Source organism: Cydia amplana, chromosome 19 (genome assembly GCF_948474715.1).
Source record: "Cydia amplana chromosome 19, ilCydAmpl1.1, whole genome shotgun sequence".
Taxonomy (NCBI): domain Eukaryota; kingdom Metazoa; phylum Arthropoda; class Insecta; order Lepidoptera; family Tortricidae; genus Cydia; species Cydia amplana.
Window position 1 is genome coordinate 9865628 of NC_086087.1, and position 25075 is coordinate 9890702.

Genomic DNA, 25075 nt, shown 5'->3' on the forward strand with positions numbered 1-25075 from the left:
ACACATATGCTACCTCATTTCTCTAAGAACAATGCCCAGCTTAAGAACCATGCACTATTTCCCAAGTAGTTTGTTCATTGTCTTATTTTGCCGGCCAATTTTAATATCTGCCCCCTCAACTTTGTCCTGGATGGTGTCTATGAGGTCATTTTGTTGTTCAATTTCATCACCAAGAGCTGCTCCCAAACCTTTAAGTCTTGTAATAGCGTGGACCATCTCGTCTAAGTTAGCATCTAACATTTTGTTGACACGGTCACTGTCAGTCACGGGGTCAGCCATGGTTTGCTCATTCATTCCTCGTAGCCGAGTGGATGGATGTGAATTGTAATTGTCTCCAATGCCTGAACTCATTGGACCTAGATTATCAAGAGTTTCATTTAATCTGCTGCTGCTAGCACCAACCTGGCCTGTTTGGGAATTAGGAGAGGCTTGGCTTCGGGATGCAGGCTGTTCAGACTTGCCAGAAATGTAGTTTTTGAGACCCCAAAATACTGATTTGATTCCGTTGAGATGTTTCTGCGTCGTGTTTAGGTTGGTGTTGATTTCATCGAGACGGCGGTTGGTGTTGTCGAGCGCGTCGCGCTGCCGCGCCAGCTCCTCGGCCGTGGCGATGCCGATGTTTTCCGAGTCACGCAGTAGCTGCACGCTGCGTGCGGAAGAGTCCAACGTGCGCTGTTCGATCTCTCTTTGTCTCTCCAACATTACTTGCCTTTGTCGTTCTAGGTTCGCTATGTGGCCTCCGTACGCTGCACTGGACGTGTTGGCAGGTCGTGTCACGGCTGATGGTGGCGGATTACGACTCCTGTAGGCGTTCACAAAAGTGTCGTCGTCTACATCCTCCTCGTCCTCGAACAAGTTGTTTGGATTGACATACTTGTGCCCAGCCATTTCAAATATTTAAACTTACAAGAACGACCGAGTTATGACTTACACCACAATAATTTTACTAAAACAAAGTAACACAACAAACAATTTAAATTGGTTTGAACCAGATGAGATGAGTAATTTATTGTAATTACTCCGTTTCGTTCGATTTCCTTTCTCGATTTGATTAAAACGTCATCATGACGTCCCGAGTTCCGCCCCCGCCACAGACAAACAATGAGACAAACGCAGAAATTGAATGGGATGAAATGAATGAGTTCAAACTGTTCAAGGAATGGTCATCATCAATTCGTTCAATCGTGTCAGTCGTGTACTGTTTCTTTTTTTGCATATTCTGAATCTGTGATTCTGTCTTCTGTCATGTTTTGAACGAAGGAGATGATTGTGTGATCACAAAATGAAACCAAAAGTTTTTACTTAATAATTATTATATACGATTAATATAGATGTCTTCAATCATGATGGCAGGAAAAGGTAAGTTAAATAAGCAAAGCAGTAAGAAGCTAATACTTTTTGTGTTGACATGAAAAACTAAAGTTGTTTCGTGCAACGCTGAATTTAGAATATCTCTTATTCTTGCAGGTATGCCGGAGACGGAGGAGCAGAATAGGATAAGGTTTCAAGTGGAGCTAGAATTCGTTCAATGTTTAGCCAATCCAAATTACATTCATTGTGAGTATAGGTTATATTTTTTTGTAAATAAACTTAAGGTATCTGTTAGACCTTCATGGTTTATATATCGATGACTAAGAAGACTGTCATATTTGAGTTCACTTGACTTATTGATTTAGCTATCAAATAAAGCACATTTAATTCCTATACTATTATTTAATATAATTAATAGATATACAACAGAATGGCGACGAGTTATGATTGAATAAAAATACGATTCCACGCGAAGTTATATCCGCGGTACCTCAAGCTACAGCTAGGTGACTATTTCCTTTACAATGGAAAAGCTAGCAGAAGTTCTCACTGAGATGATGGAAACCATGAAAGGTATGCAAAGCCAACAAATAATTTTGCAAAGCGCATTACTTAACCAAAGCGCCAATACAAAACCAGTAAGCGGAATTACACTCCAACCTTACGATGAATTACACGAATCATTCGATAGTTATTTACAACGGCTACAAAATTACATTACTCTTAAAGGCGTTACGGATGCAAATATAAAGTTACAAATTTTCTTAAACTGCATCGGGCCGAAATACTACCAAGTGTTGAAAAATATAACAGCACCGAATACACCTGAATCAAAGTCTTACGACGACCTAGTGAAGATACTGAAAAATCAAATTGCACCCGAACCCGGTGAAGTAGCACAACAACACAAGTTTTGCTTGAGATTACAGCATGAAGGCGAAAGTATTGCCAATTACGTAGCCGGACTCAAAGAAATAGGAGGTAAATGCAATTTCATATGCCATAATTGCAACAAAACAACATTTGACACACACCTATGTGTCCAATTCATACGCGGACTACGAAGCTCTGAAATTAAAGAAAAACTGCTACAAGAATCTCCTGCTACAAAGTTTGATGACATAATCAAGATTGCCTTGGCTATAGAAACATCCAAATCTGAAACGAAAGAAATGGGACAAGAAATAGAGCCTAACATAAACAAAATATCAATAAAGAATAGATACAGAAATAGTACGTTCAATGGTAATACAAGTACATACAATGAAAACAGAAATACATATACTAGAGATGCGAATACACAAAATGAAAATAAAAATACATACAACGGAAATAGTAATACGAAGGAAAACATCACTTGCTTCCGATGCGGAAAAGAAAACCATAAAGCTAATCAATGTAAGCTGAGAAATAAATTATACTGCAAGAAATGCTACACCAAGGGACATGTACAGTCAGTCTGTTTCAAAGACCAAAAACAACTACATATGGATAACCTATCATTCTACGAAAGTGAAGAAGAAATATACGAAATAAAGAAAATACATAATAATTCATCTACAGACAAATTCAACATTACACTACAGATAAATGGGAAAATGCATACTATTGAAATGGATACAGGAGCTGCAGTTACTACATGCTCTAAAGAATACTATGAAAAGAATTTTAAAAACGTGAAGCTTCAAAATACACTCATAAAACTGCGTGCATACAACAAACAAATAATGGAACCTATCGGAATCTGCAAAGTCAAAATCATATACAAAAATAAAGAGATTGTGGGAAGAATATTCGTAATCAATGATGACGTAGACACAGTTGTTGGAAGAGAATGGCTGAGAGCGCTAAATATAGACTTTGATATAAAAACAATTACGGAAGAAGATATTACAGAGAAAGAATTTAAAGATAAACTGAACAAATTAATACAAGATCATGAAGAGCTATTTTCGGAAAAAGTGGGAGAAATAAAAAACTTTAAAGTTGCATTTAAGTTAAAAGAAGGATCTATACCTATATTTCTGAAGCCACGTCCAGTACCATTTGCTCTCAAAGACCAGGTTGAAGCAGAAATAGACCGATTAGAAGAAGAAGGTATAATAGAAAAAGTAACGTACTCTCAGTGGGGCACACCAGTAGTTCCTGTGATTAAACCAACTGGCAAGGTACGCTTATGCGCAGACTTTAGGGCTACATTAAATAAGAACCTGGAAGATGACAGCTATCCGATCCCTAGAATAGAAGAGGTATTTTCGAAACTTAGCGGCGGGAAATACTTTTGCACGCTAGACATTAATCAGGCATACTTACATATGACGACGAATGAAGAAACAGCCGCAATGCAAGCTATTAGTACATGCAAAGGCACTTACAAGGTGAAGAGGTTAATGTTTGGGGTGAAAATAGCGCCGAACATCTGGCAACGATACATGGACCAAACCCTGCAAGGAATGAAAGGTACAGCCTGTTTTTTCGATGACATTGCCATACAAGGACGCACTTATACAGAACTACTACAGAGGATCGAGGCGGTATTCCAAAAATTACAAGAATGCGGATTACATGTAAATAAAAAGAAATGTCAATTTTTCCAAAAGTCAATTACATACTTGGGACACACAATAAACGAAAAAGGCCTCCATCCAATGCAAGATAAGGTAAACGATATTAAAAATAGTACACGGCCTACAGACGTTTCATCGCTTCGTACTTTTCTTGGAATGATTAATTATTACCAACAATTTATTCCCAATCTTGCTTCAAAACTAAATCCACTTTACAAGCTGTTGCAAAAAGATACCAAGTTTGTGTGGTCAAAAGAATGCGAAAAGGTTTTTAATGAATTAAAGGAAGAGATATGCGGAGATAAAGTATTAATACCATTCCATGCCAACTTAAAAGTGACACTTGCCACTGATGCGTCTCCTACAGGATTTGGAGCGGTTTTATCGCACATTATGCCGGACAATACTGAACGACCTATCGCTTTCGCGTCAAGATCTCTATCTAAAGCGGAAAAAGGGTACAGTCAGCTAGATAAAGAAGCGGCAGCACTGATATGGGGACTTAAGAAATTTTTCCAATACTGCTATGGACGAAAAATTACATTGATCATCGACAATCAACCATTAGCACGAATACTACACCCTGAAAAAGCGACACCTGCTACTACTGCTATCAGACTAGTACACTATGCAAATTTTTTAGCGGGGTTCGATTACAATATAAAGCTTAGGAAGACAACTGAACATGCAAATGCCGATTATTTTTCAAGACTACCTAATCCTACAGATACAGCAAAAGATACACTTACAGATGATGACGCGTTTTACTTAAATCAAATATCAGACACACCACTTTGCCTTGTACTTGGGCTAGGTACAGTCTGCGCATCATTAACACATTCAGGAGGTCCAGTTGTTTCTACATCCGGTTGATCTGGTGTAGCTATGTTTGTCGGAGAACTTGGCCTGGTTAAGTAGACGTATGTCAGTAGCAGCCTAAGACTTGCGGTGAATGATGTTTCTTTTTTCCTTTGGATAGACGCTTCTCGAAATTAATAGCTCATTAATTCGTACTTTTCACATTAAGAATATTCTAGTTACCTATACATTATAGGTATCTATGTTCTTGTCTAGTAACAATTAGTAAAAACTATGCTTTAAGCACTAGTAAAAGGTATTATCAGCACATAACATTTTCAGTTCTAGCACAGCGAGGCTACTTCAAGGAGCAGACCTTCATCAACTACCTGAAGTACCTCCAGTACTGGCGGGAGCCAGAGTACGCTCGATACCTCAAGTACCCAATGTGCCTACATTTTCTGGAGTTGTTGCAGCATGAGGCGTTTAGAAGAGAATGTGTATCAGCTCAGGTATCTATCCAAGGAAATGACTGCTGTGTCTTAGATTTCTTAGAATATCTGCTAAATAGTTTTAAGAAATTCTATTTTTTTAAATTAAGGAAATGTACACCGGAACTAATCAAATTATTTTATTAAATATTTTGATTTGTGTTTTTAAGTAGTCACACTAAGGAAGGAATTCGTATAGGAGGTGCAAGCGGATATTGCTTGAAGATGCCTAGTCTTAGTAAGATGGCATATCATCGAGAAATTGGGACGGGTTCCACCATGGTGGGGTGGTCAAGTGGTTCAAGGCTAGGGACGCCGGTTCGAATCCGGCCTTCACCACTTCGGGCTTTGTCACTTTTTCTTTAATTTATGACATCTATTTCAGTTTATAATTTAAATAAATGTGTTAAAGAGAGTGTAACAACGATTGTATAGTTGTATAGAAGCTGCTTTTTGGTGGGTTTGTATGATTGTTAATATTCCTCCCTTTTCGTTCCAGGTGTGCAAGTTCATGGACGACCAGGCGATCCTGCTGTGGCAGCACTATACTCGGCGACGCACGCGCACACTGCAGCCCCCGGACGCGCCCGCGCCGCCCGCGCCACCTGCGCCGCCCGGCCCGCCGAGACAGCAGTCGTAGGGTTAGCTTTTGAAAGATTATTAAAGTTTTGCCATCCTGTGACTAAATGGCTGTTAGCAGTCTCTACTTTTGCTTGCAAAGGGTTACCTTTGACCGCCAAAGACGTCAACTGACGCGCGCGGCTACAGGCAACAGCCCAATATCAATCTTCGTGCATTGCGATAGGGTCCACGATGACACGCCGCGCGCGATAGGCGTGGCCATCTACATTAGCTGTCAAATTGTAAGCACGAATTTGTCTTATAGTTTACAGATATAATAATACATTCATCGAATGTTTGGTAACATGCTTCCATTCAGCATTCTAAAAGCTGAAAAAAAAAAACAGGTCTCTACTGCTACACCTACTCTGAATATATGTACAGTCACCTGCAATAATATGTTACTATTCAAAGGCCGCAAAAACATGTGACACACTCTTATGGCTCTACAAATAAGATTGTGTCAGATATTTTTGTGAGCTTCAAAGAGTAACATATTATTGCAGGTGACTGTACGTCTCATTCAAATTTAATTTAAACCTTGTTTTGTATATATGTATATGTATGTGTATATGTATTTTATGTCAGTTTCTGAAATATTGATAGACTGATTGATGTATTATCGTAAGTTTAAGTAAGTAAATTAATTAAAACAAATAATTTTTAAATTATCGCTTTATTCCATTTTCCTTAGTGACTGAAAAACATTACAAATAAATCTTAATTTTACTAATTAAATTCTTAGAAGTTAAATTAGCAACACTAATTAATATCATAGAAGTAAATTAGCAAGTAGCAACCTTTTTACTACATATGTTGTGAAGTATATAAAATGGCAGATATAAAATAACTACATATAATTTGGTGTGCCACAGGAGCTTTTTAAGACACAGCCCTTTACATGTGTCTATTAGCTCAAAACCACAACCAAATGGAATTTGTCATTTATTTTTATCCGCCAATAACTGGTTACATAAAAGTGTGGCGGTCGTAACTTTATTGCACATCAAAAAAAAGTACAAAAGGCAGATTTAATGCCTTGTGGTATTTCACTTCTTCAAATGGCAGTCGTTAAACCAATTGTAAGATTCCACTGGACAGCGTCAATATTTGCTGCGAAGCGTAGAACAAAACCAGTTCTATATCATAAGAATTACGGTTCAAAATCGAATGTCACTCCCCCCAGAGTTATTGTGTGAAGTGACGCTTAGGTCTCCGTCTCGTCTGGCAAAGGGCGCGCAGCGTCACGTAATATATCAGTTCTACTAAGCTCATCATACTGAAGCCCATGCACAGGCCCAGTAACCCTCCTGTGTTAGCTGCTCCGGGAACAAAAAAGTATAGGTAATCATTGTGTAGCCATTTCCGTCAGCAAAAAAAGTAGTGATCAAATTTCCGCGCCAGTATAGACAAAAATAGTTAAGTAGTTAAAACAAGCAACAACGGTTGCACTCCGGGAGTGCCGATAGAAGTGAAAACTCAACTCACTATGTTACCGACGCCCGGTAACACGATACATACGTTTAGCGGAGGTATTGTATTTATTTATTTTATATTATTATCATTCTCAAATAAGATCACACTTTTTCATTGACATGTTTATTTACATACTGCCATGACAACGTCAAATTATTTGAACATAGGTAAAGAGTCTTGAAAAGGAATCCGCAACATAAATGTCAAATAACATTGAGTTTTTCTTTATTGATTTAAATGCCATTTAAATTATGAGTGCCTTACGGGGCTTACGGTCACGTGATCGCCTTACGCTGTCTCGAGTGTATAAATTTTTCCCCACCTCAAAAAGTGCCCAGCGCCGCTAAAGAAGTTTTCACTTCAAAAAAATATTACAAGAGTCAGATTTTGTGGAATTTATATGAACTTATATAGGTGAGCGAGAGCGATTTGTCCATGTATAGAAATAATTTTGTAATGTATACTAGGAGAAATTCGAGGGAGTTTTAGGGCAGGTGTTACCCAACCCTACGCCTACGCAGAGAAACAAGGGGGTAGCGTCATTAAAAAAAGGTTGAAAAACACTGTCCTAGACTCCTAGAGTACATTTAGTAGAGCCTGTGCGGAAAGAGAAGAGTCGTGGAATGTATTGGGCCCCATACACACAGACTCTACACTCTTTCCGCACAGACTCTATCAGAAGTAATGGATAGTACGGCTACGGACTATGCGTCAGGTACTTTTGAACGCGAACTGTAGAAATATATCTCTACTCGTATTTAGAAGAGTATACCACGGCGGCAGATACTTTTGAAGTGTTGTTTCATTCGCTTCTATTGATGCTGACTGTACATATACGGGTGAACAGTGTAGGCTATATTAAGTAATTCATACTTACACAAGAACTCGGTCAGACCGAATATTTCGCCTTTGGTGTACCTTGTAAATGTGAGGTCCTCGAAAAAAAAGTGGATTATGAGCATGTTGTTTCTGAAAAACAATAATGTAAGGTTACATTTTAATTCAACTTCAAACATACTGGAATACAAATAAGATCACGTGGGTTATTTTTCAGTAATCTGGTTTAGTTTTTTTAAATTTAGAGTAAGGGCAGATTAAGGTGGACCGACATGCTTTAGTTTAAATCACTGCTACTACTGCTTTTGGCTGTCGCCAGCATCTCACTTCGTGGCTTGTTACTGCAGTTTTGTTTGCTATATACCTAAAGGAAAGGAGCTGCACAACGCAATAACATATTTAGATATGAATTCGCAGCATACAGCATGGATATTGGTCGTTCTTGTCTACGTGACAGCGTGATAAAGCGGTATCTGTCACTTTCTATCCCGCGATGATAAAAAGTGTCAGTTATTTTATCACATGGATAAAACCATTCATAATACGCATGAATCTAGTATTTTAACTGGATCAGGCATGAGGGGTGGGGGGAAATTACCGAACGGGATAGTCTTATGTATCTTTCAGTAGGAGTAGCAGCGAAAGCGCTATTATTGTTGGTCCTTGTCACAGTCTCATATTTTTTTAAATTCCGAACCATAAATTAGTATGCATTATGATTGGTCGAATTTATTTGTTGCCCAAATAAATTCGACCAATCATAGTGTCGCATTGCCTATGTTTTGTCCCTCACAGACGCACGCTTATACCACATCTATTAGGATCCTACCATCTAAGATATTACGCCTGCAGCTGGCTAAATGGCAATGACATACGTGACATATTCAGCCGTCTTGTTGCCGCTGAGCCGCTTGGCGTATTGCTCGACCATCGCCTTGCTCAGTCTGGCGGAGCTCATGCGCTCGTAGTAAGAGATCTCTGTGCACGCCGGCAGGCACTCTTCGCACGACATTTGACGACCTGCAATAAATACTATGCATTCTGACCAGCTATCATGGTCACATTTTTATCACCTTTCATGCCATGCGTCACTTTCGCACTTACATATTTGTTAGAACGTGACAGCCATGGTGACAAATGATAAAGAGCCGGCCATCTTAGCCCTACAGGAGTTACAAAGAAACAATTGTGATTTGTCGCTTCGTCGGACTTTACCTTATACACATTAATCAATATGTCTTACCTCTTCTAATAAAACTTATATTAGAATAGCAGTTCGCGTCGGCTTTACCACAAACCCGTGTGGTTTTGTTTTCTGAAATAATATATAACTTTAAATACCTAATTCTTTAAATAAGAAATAAGACGACACTAGGTAACAATACAAATTACTTTTGATTTTGGAGGGCTTGGTCACTTTTTCTTTAGTAAGTACATGACATCCATTTCAGTTTATAAGAAATGAGACAGTCTGAAGGTACTTAAAAAAATATTTCAGACACTCATTTAACTTTTAAAGTAGATATTTAGTAAGTGAACCGGTGGTGTTGATTAACATTGACATTTAGACATACATTTTGTACTTACTAGGCATGTAATACAACACACATTTGCATAAAGTCAGCATATTTCGAGCCTCGCACTCCATCTCACAGTTTTTCAAAGTGTAAGTCCTGAAATGAGATTAAAAATCAATTATTAGGTACCTATATTGGTAAGTATATTGTATTGTATTATACCACCACCTGGTAACAGGTTATACCCTGGAGCCTGCAACAACTCAGAAAAGGTTTGTACATGTAAGTACATATTTCTATGGCCACAACGCTTTAGTGAAATGTGCTATGATGTGTTAGTGAGAGATGAGTGCTATGATGGGTATGATGGTCCATTAGTACAGTTACCTGTAGAAGACCTAGGCCTCACTGGAGAACAGGCACATCCGCTTTTTGACATCGATCCCCTGCAGGGAGGGAGCTGTGTCCATGATCCGGGGTTGGATGGCGATCCGAGCTTCTATGCCTGGGCCGTATGTCACACAGGTACGCTATATTAGACTAGAAGCTACCTACCTATAGAAGACCAAGGCCTTCTCACTGGAGAACAGGCACACCCGCTTATTGACATCGATCCCCTGCAGGGAGCTGCGTCCATGATCCGGGGTTGGATGGCGATCCGAGCTTTTATGCCTGGACCGTATATCTCAGGTACCTACGCTATATTAGGCTAGAAGCTACCTACCTGTAGAAGACCAACGCTTTCTCACTGGAGAACAGGCACACCCGCTTTTTGACATCGATCCCCTGCAGGGAGGGAGCTGCGTCCATGATCCGGGGTTGGATGGCGATCCGAGCTTCTATGCCTGGACCGTATATATCTCCCAGATTCGCGATGTTGGGCGTTTCCGTAGGATTGTGCAAAAGAATCTAAAATTTCATTTCAAAGTAAATTGATTGGATTTCGTAGTAGACTAACAGACTATATATATTGTTTGCGACAGCACAAGGTACGTTAAAAAATAACTTGAGAATCATTTTATGATCAATGTGATCATACTTGCCTTAAAACTGGGGCTTTTCGTGGAAGCGCAGTAATATTCAGCCACATTCGCGTCCAAAACCAACGTCAAACCATGATCAGTTCCGATGCCTACAAAATAAGTTATTACTTAAATTTTTCGGTACTAAAATTAACTGAGGTAATTTTCTACTCGATGAGGTAAGTCAGTATGCAGCGGTCGCCCGGTTTATTGCAATTGAGTACTGCGATAGATTACGTTTCCGATCGGTTTTCTTTTAGTAAAACTAGTCCCGTGAGCCGTGAGACACGATATTATATTTCTCAATCACAAGTCCAATACTACGTGCCTTAGACATCAGAATTTTATCTGTACCCCAGTTTCTAATATCTCTAAACCGCACGTGTAAATTTGCATTGACGATAAGTAAAACCTATAGGTACTTTGTATGTTCCGTCCTTTCTAGGGTCCTACTTTATTAGACAAAATGTTCATAAAAGTGAAAATAACGTAGTTAACGTTTGCATAGGTATTGTTTACTATTACTAACCTCTGGGTCTCCATGGAAAACCGTTGTACGGCGCATCAGCCGGGTACCCGCCTTCGGGAGTCCAATCAACCGAAGGTAATGGGAACGTAAAATTCATATCGTTTAAATCTTTGCTGCAAACATTAAGCATACCTTAAATCTGAATAAACGTAACGACGAATTAATTCAATAGGTTTAATCTTGTATCAGGTATTACGGGTTGCGGAACAGCTTGTTGCGATGGACGACGTTGAAGGTGCAGCATAGGCCTTCGTCGGTAAGTTGCGCGTTGAACAAATCCTGGCAGCTCATCTCGCCAGAGTCCCAAATGCACATTGCTAACATCTCGCTACATGGCTGGGTTACCTAAAGGCAAAAATAATTTCTCAGAAAATCTTGAACACAGGAAATCACGTGTGAAGCCCCGAACGTTAAACGGGTTCGTACATTTTTTGCCTTTTCATTTTGGGTCTTAAGCCAAATGTGGACTACGAGTGGTAATGACAGTATGGAAAGGAGAAGAATTTTAAGAACATCGCATTGATTTTAAGACAAACTCACATTTATTAAGAAGGAGCGGAAGTAGTCCCAATCGGCGCTTTGAGCTACGTCGCTTACAAATATTTCTGTGTCATCCTGTGATGTGCATAAGCTTTCGAGTAATTTCTTGTTCACTGGATTACTGATAAAAATATTTCAATAAAATACACGGAAAATTTTCAATAAATTAAACATATAACCTTCAAACTCACATGTACAGCCTGTATACCTACTCTAAATCTATGTACTTATATCTGATTTTTTTGTAAATATTTACCCGTCTTTCTTATACCGTTCCGCGACACTTTTCTTTGCCTGATTGACGTTGCACACAGTAATGGCTGGAAAGGGCAGGTTCTGGAGAGCCATGTTCTCAGGGTTGATGCTCACGATCATGGGGGAACTTCGCCACTTGTCATACACGTTTAGGATGAAGAATCCTGCGCAAACTATGGAGCAACTGAATGCTCCTAACCAGAAGAATCTGGGCAGAAGAGAAGAAGTTACTAGGAGAATGTTGATGATAAAGGAGTTGTGTTTGCAGGCATACCTACCTACATTTCAATAGCTAACTCTTCAACTGTTAACATTGCAAGTCCGCAAGTTTGGCACTTTCGCTTGTAGGAACCCGCTACCTAGCTCGCTACGTAGCTCGACATCTACTCGGGTTTTTATAGAAATGGGGAGCTATACAATGAAAGGGTCGTGAACCCATTTAGTAGGCAAGATTTTAACTTTTGAGAGATAAAGAACGAAAGACAGTGAGACCTTTATTTATTGCAATCAGTGTCATCACACCGGACCCCTATCGCGTACCTTTCAAACCAAGTCAATTTCTTCTCCCCCACGTATCGGAGACCATGCAGTGTGGACGTCAACAGATATTCTCTTAGGTCTTTCCGGACACCTCTGCTATCGCAGCCTGATATTACATCCTGGTGAGTGTGGTGTGGTCTCTCCTGTGAAAAAATGTCTTTCGATTATAAAACTATATCTACATGCACCTCTCGTTGTATTTTTACACGTGTTCCACCGTTCCACAATATGGTGAATAGATTCGTTTTGTCATTTTTAATCTAATTCCCTAAAAGAAAAAAAAATCGTAGGTACGTAGACCATGAACCTACCTCACTCTTGCTTCTGCTTATAGTTCGTTTATGATCCCAAACATACCAAGGTGCCGGGTCTTGGCTATTTTCAGTGGTCCAATAATTAGTTTTTTGCTGAAACGACAGCATTTATTTGAATAGTTAAATAATGTAAAAGTAAAAGGGAAAAGACTAGAGAGAAGAAAAATACCCCGGACTGCACTTACCCCTACATTTCAAAAATAAGTTAAGAAAATGGCACAAACTAATAATAAAACTAAAGGATATAGTTAAATCACCTAAAACATTTTTAACAATAAAAACCACCTTTCTGAAATCAGTCGAATCTCTCCGTGGCCGTATTCCAAAGTTGTGATGAGGGTAGACCATCATAGCACTATAACGTCTATAACTCTTAGTATTTTTTCGGGGCAATCACGTCGAATATAGAAAAAGTAGTGCCGACAAAGGCAGAGGACTACTTGTAACGTAATTCCCCACTGTAAATGTTTGCTGGTAGATAATCGTTTGATTGCAAAGCTGAATGATAGATCGACCTTGCCCCGCCTCAATGGGCAGCTTTCGATAGCACAATTATACATTTTCTAGTTATTTGTCGTCCTGTCCTGATCCATGTAATTAGATTTGTAGTTGCGTTCATTCGGCGGCGAACCTTTAATTTCGTTAATTTAGATTTGATTTTGATAACATGTTTGAACAGTTAACGGCATCGGCATCTACAAAGATTAATTTGACGGGAGATTACTAAGGCACGTTTTAACTAATCAATGTGTATTTTATTTATATGTATGCTGCAGTTCTGTTACAAAATTTACCATTTATTAAAGTTACCCAATATTGATATTACAAAGTGTAGCATCAGGAATTCCCAGTTTTCTGGGATCCATTGTCAACAACAACAGTGAACCCTGGTAATTATTTATGCCAAGTCTGTCAAAATTCCCCTGCAGTTAAAGTAAGGAAATTCATTTTCATCATTTTGCACCAATATAGGGTAACTGGAGAGAGCTTGGAACCCTACGTAAATAGTTATTTGTACAACAAGAGATCAAAGTTTGATATTTCTTCGAGTGCTTATTTTGAGTCCCGTGCAAGCGAAAGATTCTATAATAGATTCACGAGCGTAGCGAGTGAATCTAATTTAGAATCTTGAGCGTAGTAAGGGACTCAAAAGCGCACGAGATGTAAATAACTTTGATCTCGTGTAGTACACAACATTTTTCACCTCAGCAGTGAGAACATATTAGAGAACGCGAAAAATGTATTCCTTCTTCATCACTTACCACTATTCACTCATGTTTTCTTAAGATATACCAACAATTAAATTTTCACCTCAGCAGCTCGAACAAGGGTACTTTGCTACTTAAAAACAGTGAGCAAAATCGCATTTTGCTCACTGAGTGAGCAAAATCGCATTTTGCTCATTTTGTCCCACTCAGTGAGCAAAATGCGATTTTGCTCACTGTTTTTAAGTAGCAAAGTACCCTTGTTCGAGCTGCTGAGGTGAAAAAAAAATTGTTCCGCTCCCGTTACAGGCTCCATCCGGTAAATAAGTAAACATCATTTGTTCTCGAGTAACGGGCGATGAGTGTTTGTACTCGTAGGTACCTAAGGTATTGAAATAAGCAGCTACGAAACCTCTATTTACATTTAAGTTGATACAATCTAAGATGAGCTGTTTCACATTTTATCTAATGAATTTAGAGATTTGTGTTGTCGCTATCATCATTTCACCTCACTATTTTTGGTAGGTATTGTATTTAATCTGCCCTATTTGAGGCACCTCTGTACAATATGTAATACCTACTCGTATCATCTATACCTTTTTCTACTCCAGCACTTAAATGTGTCAATTAAATGACTGACAGTGATATCTAAAGCAATGTCATTTGAATGCTTTGTCTATAGGCTCATAAGATGACTGCTAGCAGTCATCTTATGAGTATAATACAACTGCTTTATTTTTTTTAAAGATACAAGTTCCGATCATCTTGATTGAAAGAGGTATGTTTTCATTTACAATAATAACTCTTTTTTTTTTTTTAATAATAACTTTTTTTTTTTAAATAATAACTCAATTTTTTTTAAATAATAACTCTTTTTTTTAATAATAACTCTTTTTTTTAATAATAACTCTTTTTTTTAATAATAACTTTTTTTTTTTTTTTTTTTTTTTTTTTTTTTTTTTTTTTTTTTTTGCTGCAGCTGTCATAGAAAAAGTAATGTATGCAACAGCTCATAATTGGTTCTTAAAATTCTCGGGTCTTTTTTTACAAAACTCGACTACGTCTCGTTTTGTAACTTCGACCCTTGAATTTTAAGAACCCTTATTATATCACTGTTGCATAAACTACTATTTCATTGCTCGTACGTGTAGTCTATTTGGCTGCTTGTACCGTGCTAGGTATTAGCGGAATGTAAACTATGACGGGGAATGCAAACTCTATTACGGTTTGTTGACAACTTAATTCAAGCTTACGTTGAGCCCTTCATGCTGCATCCTCAATTATGTAGTTAGATCGGGTTGATAAATGACATGAAATATCGATTTTGGAGTGAGCACGTAGTGGCGTGGTGTCTGTGAGAACAGAAGTAAATAGCGTAAGCCGACGGGAGCCTACACCTCCAAAAGAAGAAGTCAAGTTCTCCAGAATGGTAAGTAAGTAATTGATTTCGATTTGAATATTGACTCTTGACACCGTTCTACAAAGATATGTAAATAGGTGTATGACCATACCGGCCACGCTTGTATGTCCGGCCGTGTTGGGCCAGAATATTTCCCGCTAACCTTGTCCGCTTCGACAGATACCTACCTACGTGTGCAGTGGAAAGGTGAGTCAGTAATTGAAACAATCGAGTATTTTCCGTTCCATATAATTCGTTATTACGCATACATACATAATTATGTACAAAATATCATTCAATATAATTTTATAAAAGTAACAAAAAGCCACAAAGATAGAAAGAGGCTGACGCACTTGCACTTGAAGTGTTCCTAAACGAAGAAGAGATCGGAGGAAGGAAGAGACGGTCGGGCGGAGATCTAGCTTGTGACGGGCGCGGCTCGCCAGGAGCGCGGGTCACGGGCTAGCGCTGCGCTCGCGCCGCCGGGAGGGGAGGGGAAGGGATTCACCAGTGCTGCTGGGGAGCGTGCTGCGGGGGCGCGGCGTGAGCGGCCTGCTGGTGGGCGGCTAAGTGGGCGGCGCGCGCGGCGGCTACCTCAGGGGTGTCCAGGATACCGGAGCCGTCGTTGGCCAGTCTGACTTGAGCGGCCTGGTGTTGGGGGGCACCTTGCCAGGAGGGAGCACCGTTCCACTGGTTGTGGGCGGGGGCGGCGTTCCACTGGTTGTGGGCGGGGGCGGAGTTCCACTGGTTGGCGGGGGCGGCGTTCCACTGGTTGTGCGCGGGAGCAGCGTTCCACTGCTGGGCGGGGGCGGCGGACTTGGCGGCGGACAGGGCGGCGAGGTGAGCGGCGCGGGCCTGCGCTACTTCAGGGGTCTCGGCGACGGGAGCGGGAGCGGGGCCGGCGGCGTTCCAGGCGGGAGCGGCGTTCCACTGGTTGTGAGCCGGGGCAGCGTTCCACTGGTTATGGGCTGGGGCGTTCCACTGCTGGGCAGGGGCGGCGTTCCACTTGGGCTGCTCAGCGCGCTGCCAGTACTCTTCGCTGTCCCAACGGGGATCGTATGAGCCATCGTCCTGGGGGTTGGGGTTGTTCTGGGCGGCCTGTTGCAGGGCCGAGAGGTGGGCGGCGCGGGCCTGCGCTACCTCGGGGGTGTCGAGGATGTTGCGGCCATCCTGGGACAGCGCGATGTTGGCCGGGGGACCAGCCCAGCCCTGGCTAGCCTGAGCTCCGCACGCCAACGCCAAGCAAGCGAATACAATCTGTGAAAAACAGAATATACCATTACTAAAATGAACTTGTAACTCCACTCGCGGTAGTCACGGTACATGTAATCGAAGGATAAATGGTTGGTTCTTGCATTCAGGTGTTGATTTTGTGTTTGATCGAAAACCTACAGTGTTACTTAAATCACAACAGTTGTAATAACCGCGGCTATAGTTATTATTTATTGTACCAACTAGCGAGATAATATTCCGAGCTACTCGCCCGCACCGTGTCTAATTGCTAGCTGCCTCTCGTTATACAAAACGAGTTGTAGGTACCTATCTGGATTTAGTATAATTCTAGTAGTCTGATAAATCGCCCTCGATAGTCAGGTGTCTGTTGTCTCGCAATTCAGGTACTTTATGTTCGTGTAAATTATAAGATATATGTAATAGGTACAAAAAAGGTATAAAGATAACGATTGATTCAAAGTAGAAGTTTAGATAACAAATATTAAATTATATTGGTAACTAAATATGAGCTTAATGTTTAAGTTTAGTAACTTATAGCTTACTTAATGCCCTTTGTTACAAAAGCTTGTACATTTATTTTAATGTATGCAAACAACCCAGATAAAGCTGCACCGGGTGCTGTCAGTGATATGGAATGCGCGAGGTAAAAAGGTCAATTATAAATTTATGGCTGACCATCGATGCCAGTGTATTTATACCTATAATGGGGGCTTTTAAAAATGGTATTAAAATCAATTTACTGAATGGATGCGATGCGAACATTTACTGCAATTGGTCACCAAATTTGGATCGATAAAAAATGTATTGATATTGTTAAACATTTAAATGTTTGACCGTGCTTTCATACTTGATGGCATCCGTCAAACAAAAATGTATAGTCAAGAGTGATTAATTTTAAAATTATAATAATATTGTTTATTGTTAAAAGTTCATAGCCAGGGTTATTCTCATACGTATAGGTACACAGTATATTTATTCTTAATATTATTCATTTATATGATTAGTGGGTATTTAAGTAGCTTAAATATATGTAAATCAATGTAAATATACTAAAGCTTGGTCATAGCAATGTTTATGTTCTAGTTTGCGTCCATTAGTCACAATATCAGTTGTGAAATAATGTAGTTATGGTTTGACGAAATTTTAATATACAAAAAAAGCACCCATATATGCACACACAAAACCTTGATTGTCTTATTCGTCACATCGAATTTCAAGCCTAACATACCTACTTGTCCTTTAAGCGAGGGCATATTATTTTTACAAACTTCATGTTAAGTGACTTCACTTTCAGATGGGCATTTATTTCAAGTCTCGAGAATCGGTTTTCACAAGTGCCTATTTCTTTTTGTTGGTTTGATTTGAAGCAATACCGTCTTTCTCGCTTTTACAAAAACTCATTTAAAGTGATTTGTATTGATGTCTTCTAGAAGTGAAAGAATCTACGTCTTCAAGTAAATATCGATTGCATGATTTATATATTACAAGTACATAAATAGATAAGATAAGATTCGTTTAATTTGAATATAATGTTGCTTAAAGTGTGAACGAAATAGATAAACTTGATTAGGAGTTTATTTACGAGGCAATGAAATTTAATGAGATGAGAGCATAGGTAAAGAATTTGTGGCGTAAGTTCAGGCTCGCGTAATGATGTCAGGGCTTGTGGTCGCGATCTCGGCCAGGCCCTAGGTTTGATCTAGATCTAGCCTCTTATTGCCACTGGGCACCGACCACAAGCGAGTGATCGGCCAGCTCACAAGTATATATATTTATGTACGAGTGAGCTCCTATTAGGAATCGTTGCTACTGATCCCGCAGTCACACTTATGCTGGCGGGTCTACCATAACATAAACTATGGAAATAGGTCTAGACACATAATCGAATTGCAGATTTACTTGTTTCTACATAGCGGCAGATTTACCCGTTTACACGCAAATCCTTATAAGTGCCGATCAATTTCCAATAAGCTGTACAGGTGAACGAATATTACTTCTTTTTCTGTCTAATGTATGAATGGTATTATCCATTTTACAAAATTTATTTCAAACTTCTTGAAAAATGATGTAGCAAAGTGAAACAATCCTGCGTAGCAAAATCTCCATTGGAGAAGTTCGCAACTTACATGCGTTTCGAATTAGGCTATTTTGAATGGACGTTGTTTTAATCGAATCGGATCGATATAACAGCGATCGATGACATGAAATGAAAAGCACGCGATCGCTGGCGCCGTCACGTAACAGGTTGAGTTAAATTAAATTTGGAACGAATTTCTGTGACTGACGCGCTTTAGGTACTCTTCGTTGTAAGAGACACTAATTGAAAATAAGTATATAACTATTAAACTAAATGCGAGTTAAGTAATCCACGTCCGTTCTTGCGCGTGACGTTACAAAACGTGTGATTAAAATCGCGGACACTCACTTCTCAGAAAATGTATAGTTCATCCTTGAATCCCAGCTGTGGTGAAATTATGTGGCCAAATAATTAAAATATATTGTCCTGGAACCAGGCCAAAGTGATAAACATCTAAACAATAGGCTATTTTAATTATGAAACGCTCTGATTTCAATTAATTCGGTCGCGATAATAGGAAGTACACGAATAGTACGCGACAATGAACTTCAAGTTGCAAAACGAACAAAAAATGTCACAGGCGTGGTGGCATGCGCTCTAAGGTACTGGTACGACTCACAAGCTGTAGCGGTTTTAAGAATTTGTATCAACAACAGCTTCGTGAGTCTTGCTTGAATCGAAATGTGTAAGAGATTTATTTTGTTTACAAGTCGGTATTGAATTTTACAGATTCGATCGAGTTGTAACTTGTTAATGAGTTTAAAAACGCGTCCGCCTCCGCTCTTACGCATTTCCAATAAAAGTAAGTCAGCGAGTGAACGGCGCCAAGGTCCGAAGGCCGGCCCAAGGTCGCGGAGCAGGAAGCCAGCCTTCCGGACTTGCCTCCACACTGACTGACCCTCATATGTCACGTTGGCATTTGCTTTCTATGTGACTGCAATTGCATTTCCTATTTTTGACAAACGCACCTAGAACACAGTAGCTTCACGGATTGGTAAGTACAGTCGGTGCCCTAAAATAAGTATTCACATTTCTATGCAACTCTATGGCTACGTGAGTATATGTTGGTGCAATTGCTGTACATAAAACGTAATTGATTTAAAACGATAGTGTTTCCCACGTAAGCGGGTGCAAGTGCAAGCACGTGACTGTTTTTTTAAAGATTTTAATTTCGGTGCCTTGTTGCGGCCACATGCAATATAAAGTTTGGCAGCTATTCAATTAAAATTCCTTTTAATTATCTCCATTTCCTTATTAAACATGCTTCCTTTATATTTCGGAAGGTTGCAATAAACATTCGCACGCATAACGGCGTAATTTAGCAAACGAGTAAACAAAGTTAGAAAATACAACAAGTTAGGGCGCGAAGTTTCAGTTCAAGAAGGGGCTTCTTACTTTAGTCAATATTGGCAAAATAAAGTGAGACATTCAGGTGTTAACTGCAACATAAATCGCACCAGCCGTACTGCCTTATTGCCCACGGGTTATTGAATTTTTCATGCTACCACCATTTATCTTAATACGTTCGTATAATTTTACAAGGGATAAAGAAGGTAATGTCGTATTTATCGAGCCGAAGTACTTTTTAATGCTATAAGATATCGACGACCGACCTTCTTAAAAGTTGTTTGCATTTAAAGTAATGGCTGATGCAACTCTCCCACGCGATGCGTCATGTGTTGGACAAATTTAGAGACAAGATGCTAAGAAACAAAGACAGGTAATATAAAGTAGAACTTAGATTTCAGCGTAACCTATTGCTTTAACTCTAACACTGGCCACTGGTGGGTGTTTTACGTATAATTTATAATTAGGATATCGATTAAACTGCCGCGGGGCGGTGCGTGGGCACCGGGCATGCCCTTCTAAATCGGTGCGCATTGGAATGTAGGCAAAAAGCGCCAGTGAGCGGCGAGGCTGGCGACACCCGAGCTGCAGCCGCATTCGAACCATAAAAATCTGTTATTGATTATTATTTGACATAACTCTCACAGCTCATCAATATATAGCCAAGTACGTGTGAGGTGCACTGCAAGTAATATCAAATCTAAATCAGATTTCTAAAAGTTCGAAAGCCGCTTTAAGCCAGGTCCCGTGGAGCGAGCGCTGGGTGCGCCGGCGCCACGGACGCCCTGACAAAGTTGCCCATCCCGACGCAGTCATCAACCAATCAGGCTACACTGATTTAAATCATCTGATAATGCAGTCGTAATAGAAATGTTACTACAGACAATAGGCACATTGAAATAGCATCAATAAATAAAGATTGTATCTGAGCGAAACTAATTCAAACGACATGAAATTGTCATTAAATAATAATAAAGATATCGCGGCTTGGAATATAATATTTCTAATATTGGACACTATATTTGAGAAGGCGGGTTAATCTGTTGACAATTGTTGACGTAAATGGAGCATGAAAAGGCTGGACAGAAACTAGACAGCTCGTTTACTAACACGATGCGTGGGAGGTGCGAACTTAGCTATCATGTACGCCCATAGTGCCAGTTTGAATTCGTGCAACTCGGGCTGAAATCGCTGCCAATGTCAGCCAGTTATCACTTTTTTGTCAAGTGTCATGTCATACGTTGTTTTGTTTTAGTTGCCAGTACTTCTACTAACGAAATATACTTATGCGCAATTTCTTAAAATTCTCACGTTTTGAAACAGAAACGGCATTTACAATTCGTCGTTAAGACGCAATTAGGTATGATTTAAATATCTAGGTGGTCGTAAGTTATTTAAAAGCAAAGTTGATTTAATGAACGCTGGAAGGCAATAATTTGCATTTTAACATTATCGACAATCTTATCTGATCCTATTTCCCTTTAAAGAACTGGGAACGTTAGTTTTGGAGACAATTGATACGCGAAATGAATTTAATTTAATTTGGTGCTAGTTACCGATGAATTAAATTTGATCTCATTAAATATAAGTAGTGCAATGTCATTGTCAAGTTATTTAGCAAGTGAAGGTTGTTTTTACTGGCACAATGACTCTTTGAACAGCTCGCCATGGATTATGAAATTAATCTCAAACCGATCAGGCGTAAGCGATCGCTTTATTTGTAATCTATCCTCTATTTCGCCTTTGTACTCGTACATTTTATGTAAGTAATTTTATGTAAACCTGTGTTGTGTACAATAAAGTTTTCCGGTAGTACGTTGATGATTCTAACTTTCCATCTGTAGCAGAAACAAGTTCTCTAATATGGATTACCGTGATGTTATGTTTCTTTCATCTGTCAATCCTTTCTTGTCCCGACAATGGTGGTACAATGATGATTATGCATTTGTAAGGACAGGTCGCCCTTGCCTTAAAGATCAATATCTCGGCAATTGGTCAACTTTCAATGACATTGGTGCGGCAACGGGTCGGGTTTCGTTTTGTACTCGTTTTCCGAACACCTTAACCGCATTAGTTATAGTTATTGCAAAAAATGCGTACTTTACTAGCTCTTGCTCAATTTCATTGTAGCGTGCGTACTCGTACCTACGTAAAAATAGACCTCTTTCGCAGTATCTATTTAAGGAAGTTCATGTTGATGAAAAACTTTTAGAACATGGGGTACTATTCAAGTACAAAAAAGGTTGTCTAATGCAATTATGTCACGTTTATGTAATGGAATGTTAATTAATCGACAGTTGGATGGAAATAGAGCAAGTGAAGATGGAAAGGAGGTAGATAAGCATAATTAGTAGTTAGATGCTAAGCAAGAAACTAGTGAAGCTTGCTATCTTTCATCTTTTAGTGTTGTACTGATAGCTGCCGTTATTGTTATTTTCACAAAATAGTATTTTTTTATTTACTTACAATAATATTGATCATAACGAATAATGATAATAACGTAAGTTGGAAAGAAACCTGTCAGTAATACGGAAATGTAATTTATAATGGATTACAGTGGCTCTTGAACTTTTTGGTGATGCACTTCTTTTTTAGAAAAAAATAAATTAGCCAACAAGTTGCTTATCCTTAGGACTCTTCGTAAAGGTTTCACGGACACGTGAAAAATAGTATATTTACAACATATGATAGTCAAGTTATGATTTTATAGAGCATAAATGTTTTGAATTGTAAATTTCTGACAATGACCTAACGCGTGCGCCGACCTCACGTGCCGCGTCGCTAACTTTTTAATTTTCGACACAGGCCTAGTTGTTCACGTTCTGCCAGTTAACGACATAATTATGACAAAGTGCATTAACTTTACTAATGAATATTTTGTAATACACATAATGTGATCATTGTTTACATTAGCGCTCGTAAATCCAGTTTATGTAGATTTTCATTTTATGTCGCCATAAAGTATGCAAGTGGTGATATGTTATGAATATTGGATAAGTTTAATAGTTATTTGTTTTTAAAGGGGGCAAAGTTGTTGTTTAACCACTCGTGCTAATATTGATACCCGAGCAAGCGAAAGATTCCGAATTGAACATAGCGAGTGGTGCGAAAAATGGAATTTTGAGCGTTGCAAGGGTTTCAAAGCACGAGGGTTAAACAAAATTTTCCTCCGAGTGAAACACAAAATTTTTCACCACACCAACCCGAAGAAAATATTAACTGTAAGATATCAAACAAAATCAAATCTAAATGAATGTTATTAAATATTTATCATTCAAAATCATCATTTAAAAGTCAATTCTACCAGCAAACATAAGAAAACAACTCAAAATTGGCATTTGATTACTTTGCCTCACATGTGAATAAAATGCAACTTTGCTATCAGTTAGTGAACAATCAAGAGATCCTTTACCAGTTGGTACTTGGTGTGGTGAAAATATATTGAATTTCGTAAAGCTTTGTCTGATGAGAAATATTTGGAGTAGAACAGAAGAGACAAAATATGTACTTACTGACATGGAAGCTACTAGTTTTTTTTTCAAATTTTTAATTTAATTCTAAAATATGATTCTAAATTATTAGCAGACAAATAGATTTTTATAAATACATTTTTCCATGATATATGATGTCGGATGAAAACTTAGGTGTTAATTAAAAATGTAAAGTAAAAGCAAGAAAATAAAAGCGGTATTCCAATTCGTTTTGTGACAGTTAGTGATTGAAAAATGTGGTTGCCATATAATATAACGCAAATAGGTATATCCACAGGTCATATGATCACTTCGTATTTTTGATGCTAAATGCATTTCGGACAGCTAGATAGTTTACTGGTGACATTGCTAACTATGACGAAACTTGACGTTTATACAGTAAGAACTGTCTTTAACGAGATCTGGGCTTTTTTAACAAGCTTTTATTAGGTCGACCTGTATGTAACTAACTATGTAATGGAATTTAAGGTAACTATTTGAACATCTTCCAAGGATCGTAGCGTCATGAAAATTGGCAGCTGTATGTAGTTCTGATGACAATACAATAATGCCAAAAACTTATACAGTAAGAACTTAAGTCTTTAACGAGATCTTTTCGCCCTTTTTATTACCAGGATATTATCAATTGGAAGATATGAAATAATATAAAAAGACAATCAAGAAATGAAATTGAATTATGACATTTATGGATTAAACACATGGAACATTCAATTAATGTATTATATTTGATCGGAATTGATTGCTTTGTTATATTGTTAGAAGAACAAGTAGAACCAATAAGATTGAGTAGAGGTCAGGTATCCTGCGGTGCCTGGCGTAACAAGCGAGTTGGGCAAGGCAGAACAAAGTGCGCTACAACTGGTTCCCAGTATCTGATTTAACAACAATAAATTGAGTTATCGTAAACCGAAACTGCCGCTCGAACACCGTTAATCATTCGAACGGAACCATAGAATTTGCATAAGTGATCTACGACACATCATTAGATCAATATAGATCATTGCTAACTGTCCGATAGTATCGAGCCCCGAGGCATATTTAATTAACTTATTCACACATGTCACTGTCTATTTAGATTTTGATTACTTAATTAGTTTTCGAATACAAGTTAAGTAGTTTTTAGTACTCACCATGGGATTCATTTTTGGAAGGATGTTGGCACAGAAGTGAAAGAGAGAGATAGTTTTAGATTGTTTAGCGAGTTTCGTAAAATAGCGCTGCTGGAAGACTAGAATCTTCCAGGACTCGCTATATTGAAGTGCAACTTGCGTCTGTGTCGAATGAGGGCGGGAGCGGGCTTATATAGTTGGGCAGGTAGGGGGTAGGGGAGGGGGCGCGCCCGCGCCGCGCGCGTGAAAGTACTGGGACTACAATATGCCATTGATAATAGCTGAATATCAACACATTTCAATGGCAGTGCGTAACCATGTGGCCGTCCGTTGCGTTTTCGGTGATTTTTGACAATCGTGCCCGTTTGATTGACTTTTTGGAATCGTGTTCGTATG

The 25075-nt window shown here is 39.0% G+C and overlaps 4 protein-coding genes across 4 annotated transcripts; 1 reads left to right on the forward strand and 3 right to left on the reverse strand.

Moving 5' to 3' along the window:
• Window positions 1-21: 21 nt before the first annotated feature.
• On the reverse strand, window positions 22-1058 carry LOC134656942 (soluble NSF attachment protein 29). Its single transcript, XM_063512501.1, has one exon. The coding sequence runs from the start codon at window positions 886-888 to the stop codon at window positions 55-57; it is 834 nt and encodes a 277-aa protein (XP_063368571.1). The 5' UTR covers window positions 889-1058; the 3' UTR covers window positions 22-54.
• Window positions 1059-1305: 247 nt separating this feature from the next.
• On the forward strand, window positions 1306-5934 carry LOC134656971 (mediator of RNA polymerase II transcription subunit 31). Its single transcript, XM_063512536.1, has 4 exons — window positions 1306-1359; window positions 1468-1557; window positions 5019-5188; window positions 5667-5934. The coding sequence occupies exons 1-4, from the start codon at window positions 1332-1334 to the stop codon at window positions 5805-5807; spliced, it is 429 nt and encodes a 142-aa protein (XP_063368606.1). The 5' UTR covers window positions 1306-1331; the 3' UTR covers window positions 5808-5934.
• Window positions 5935-6900: 966 nt separating this feature from the next.
• On the reverse strand, window positions 6901-15297 carry LOC134657159 (pickpocket protein 28-like). The gene is made up of 14 exons (XM_063512711.1): window positions 15277-15297; window positions 12783-12911; window positions 12505-12647; window positions 11966-12172; window positions 11710-11830; window positions 11366-11514; window positions 11170-11282; window positions 10662-10750; window positions 10343-10527; window positions 9689-9774; window positions 9345-9416; window positions 8977-9121; window positions 8142-8233; window positions 6901-7107 (listed from the first exon to the last, which is right to left on the reverse strand). The coding sequence occupies exons 1-14, from the start codon at window positions 15295-15297 to the stop codon at window positions 6977-6979; spliced, it is 1683 nt and encodes a 560-aa protein (XP_063368781.1). The 3' UTR covers window positions 6901-6976.
• A 629-nt stretch (window positions 15298-15926) lies between these two features.
• On the reverse strand, window positions 15927-24860 carry LOC134657160 (pupal cuticle protein-like). Its single transcript, XM_063512712.1, has 2 exons — window positions 24701-24860; window positions 15927-16679 (listed from the first exon to the last, which is right to left on the reverse strand). Exons 1-2 carry the CDS (start codon window positions 24710-24712, stop codon window positions 15927-15929), a joined length of 765 nt encoding a protein of 254 aa, XP_063368782.1. The 5' UTR covers window positions 24713-24860.
• Between the last annotated feature and the right edge of the window lie 215 nt (window positions 24861-25075).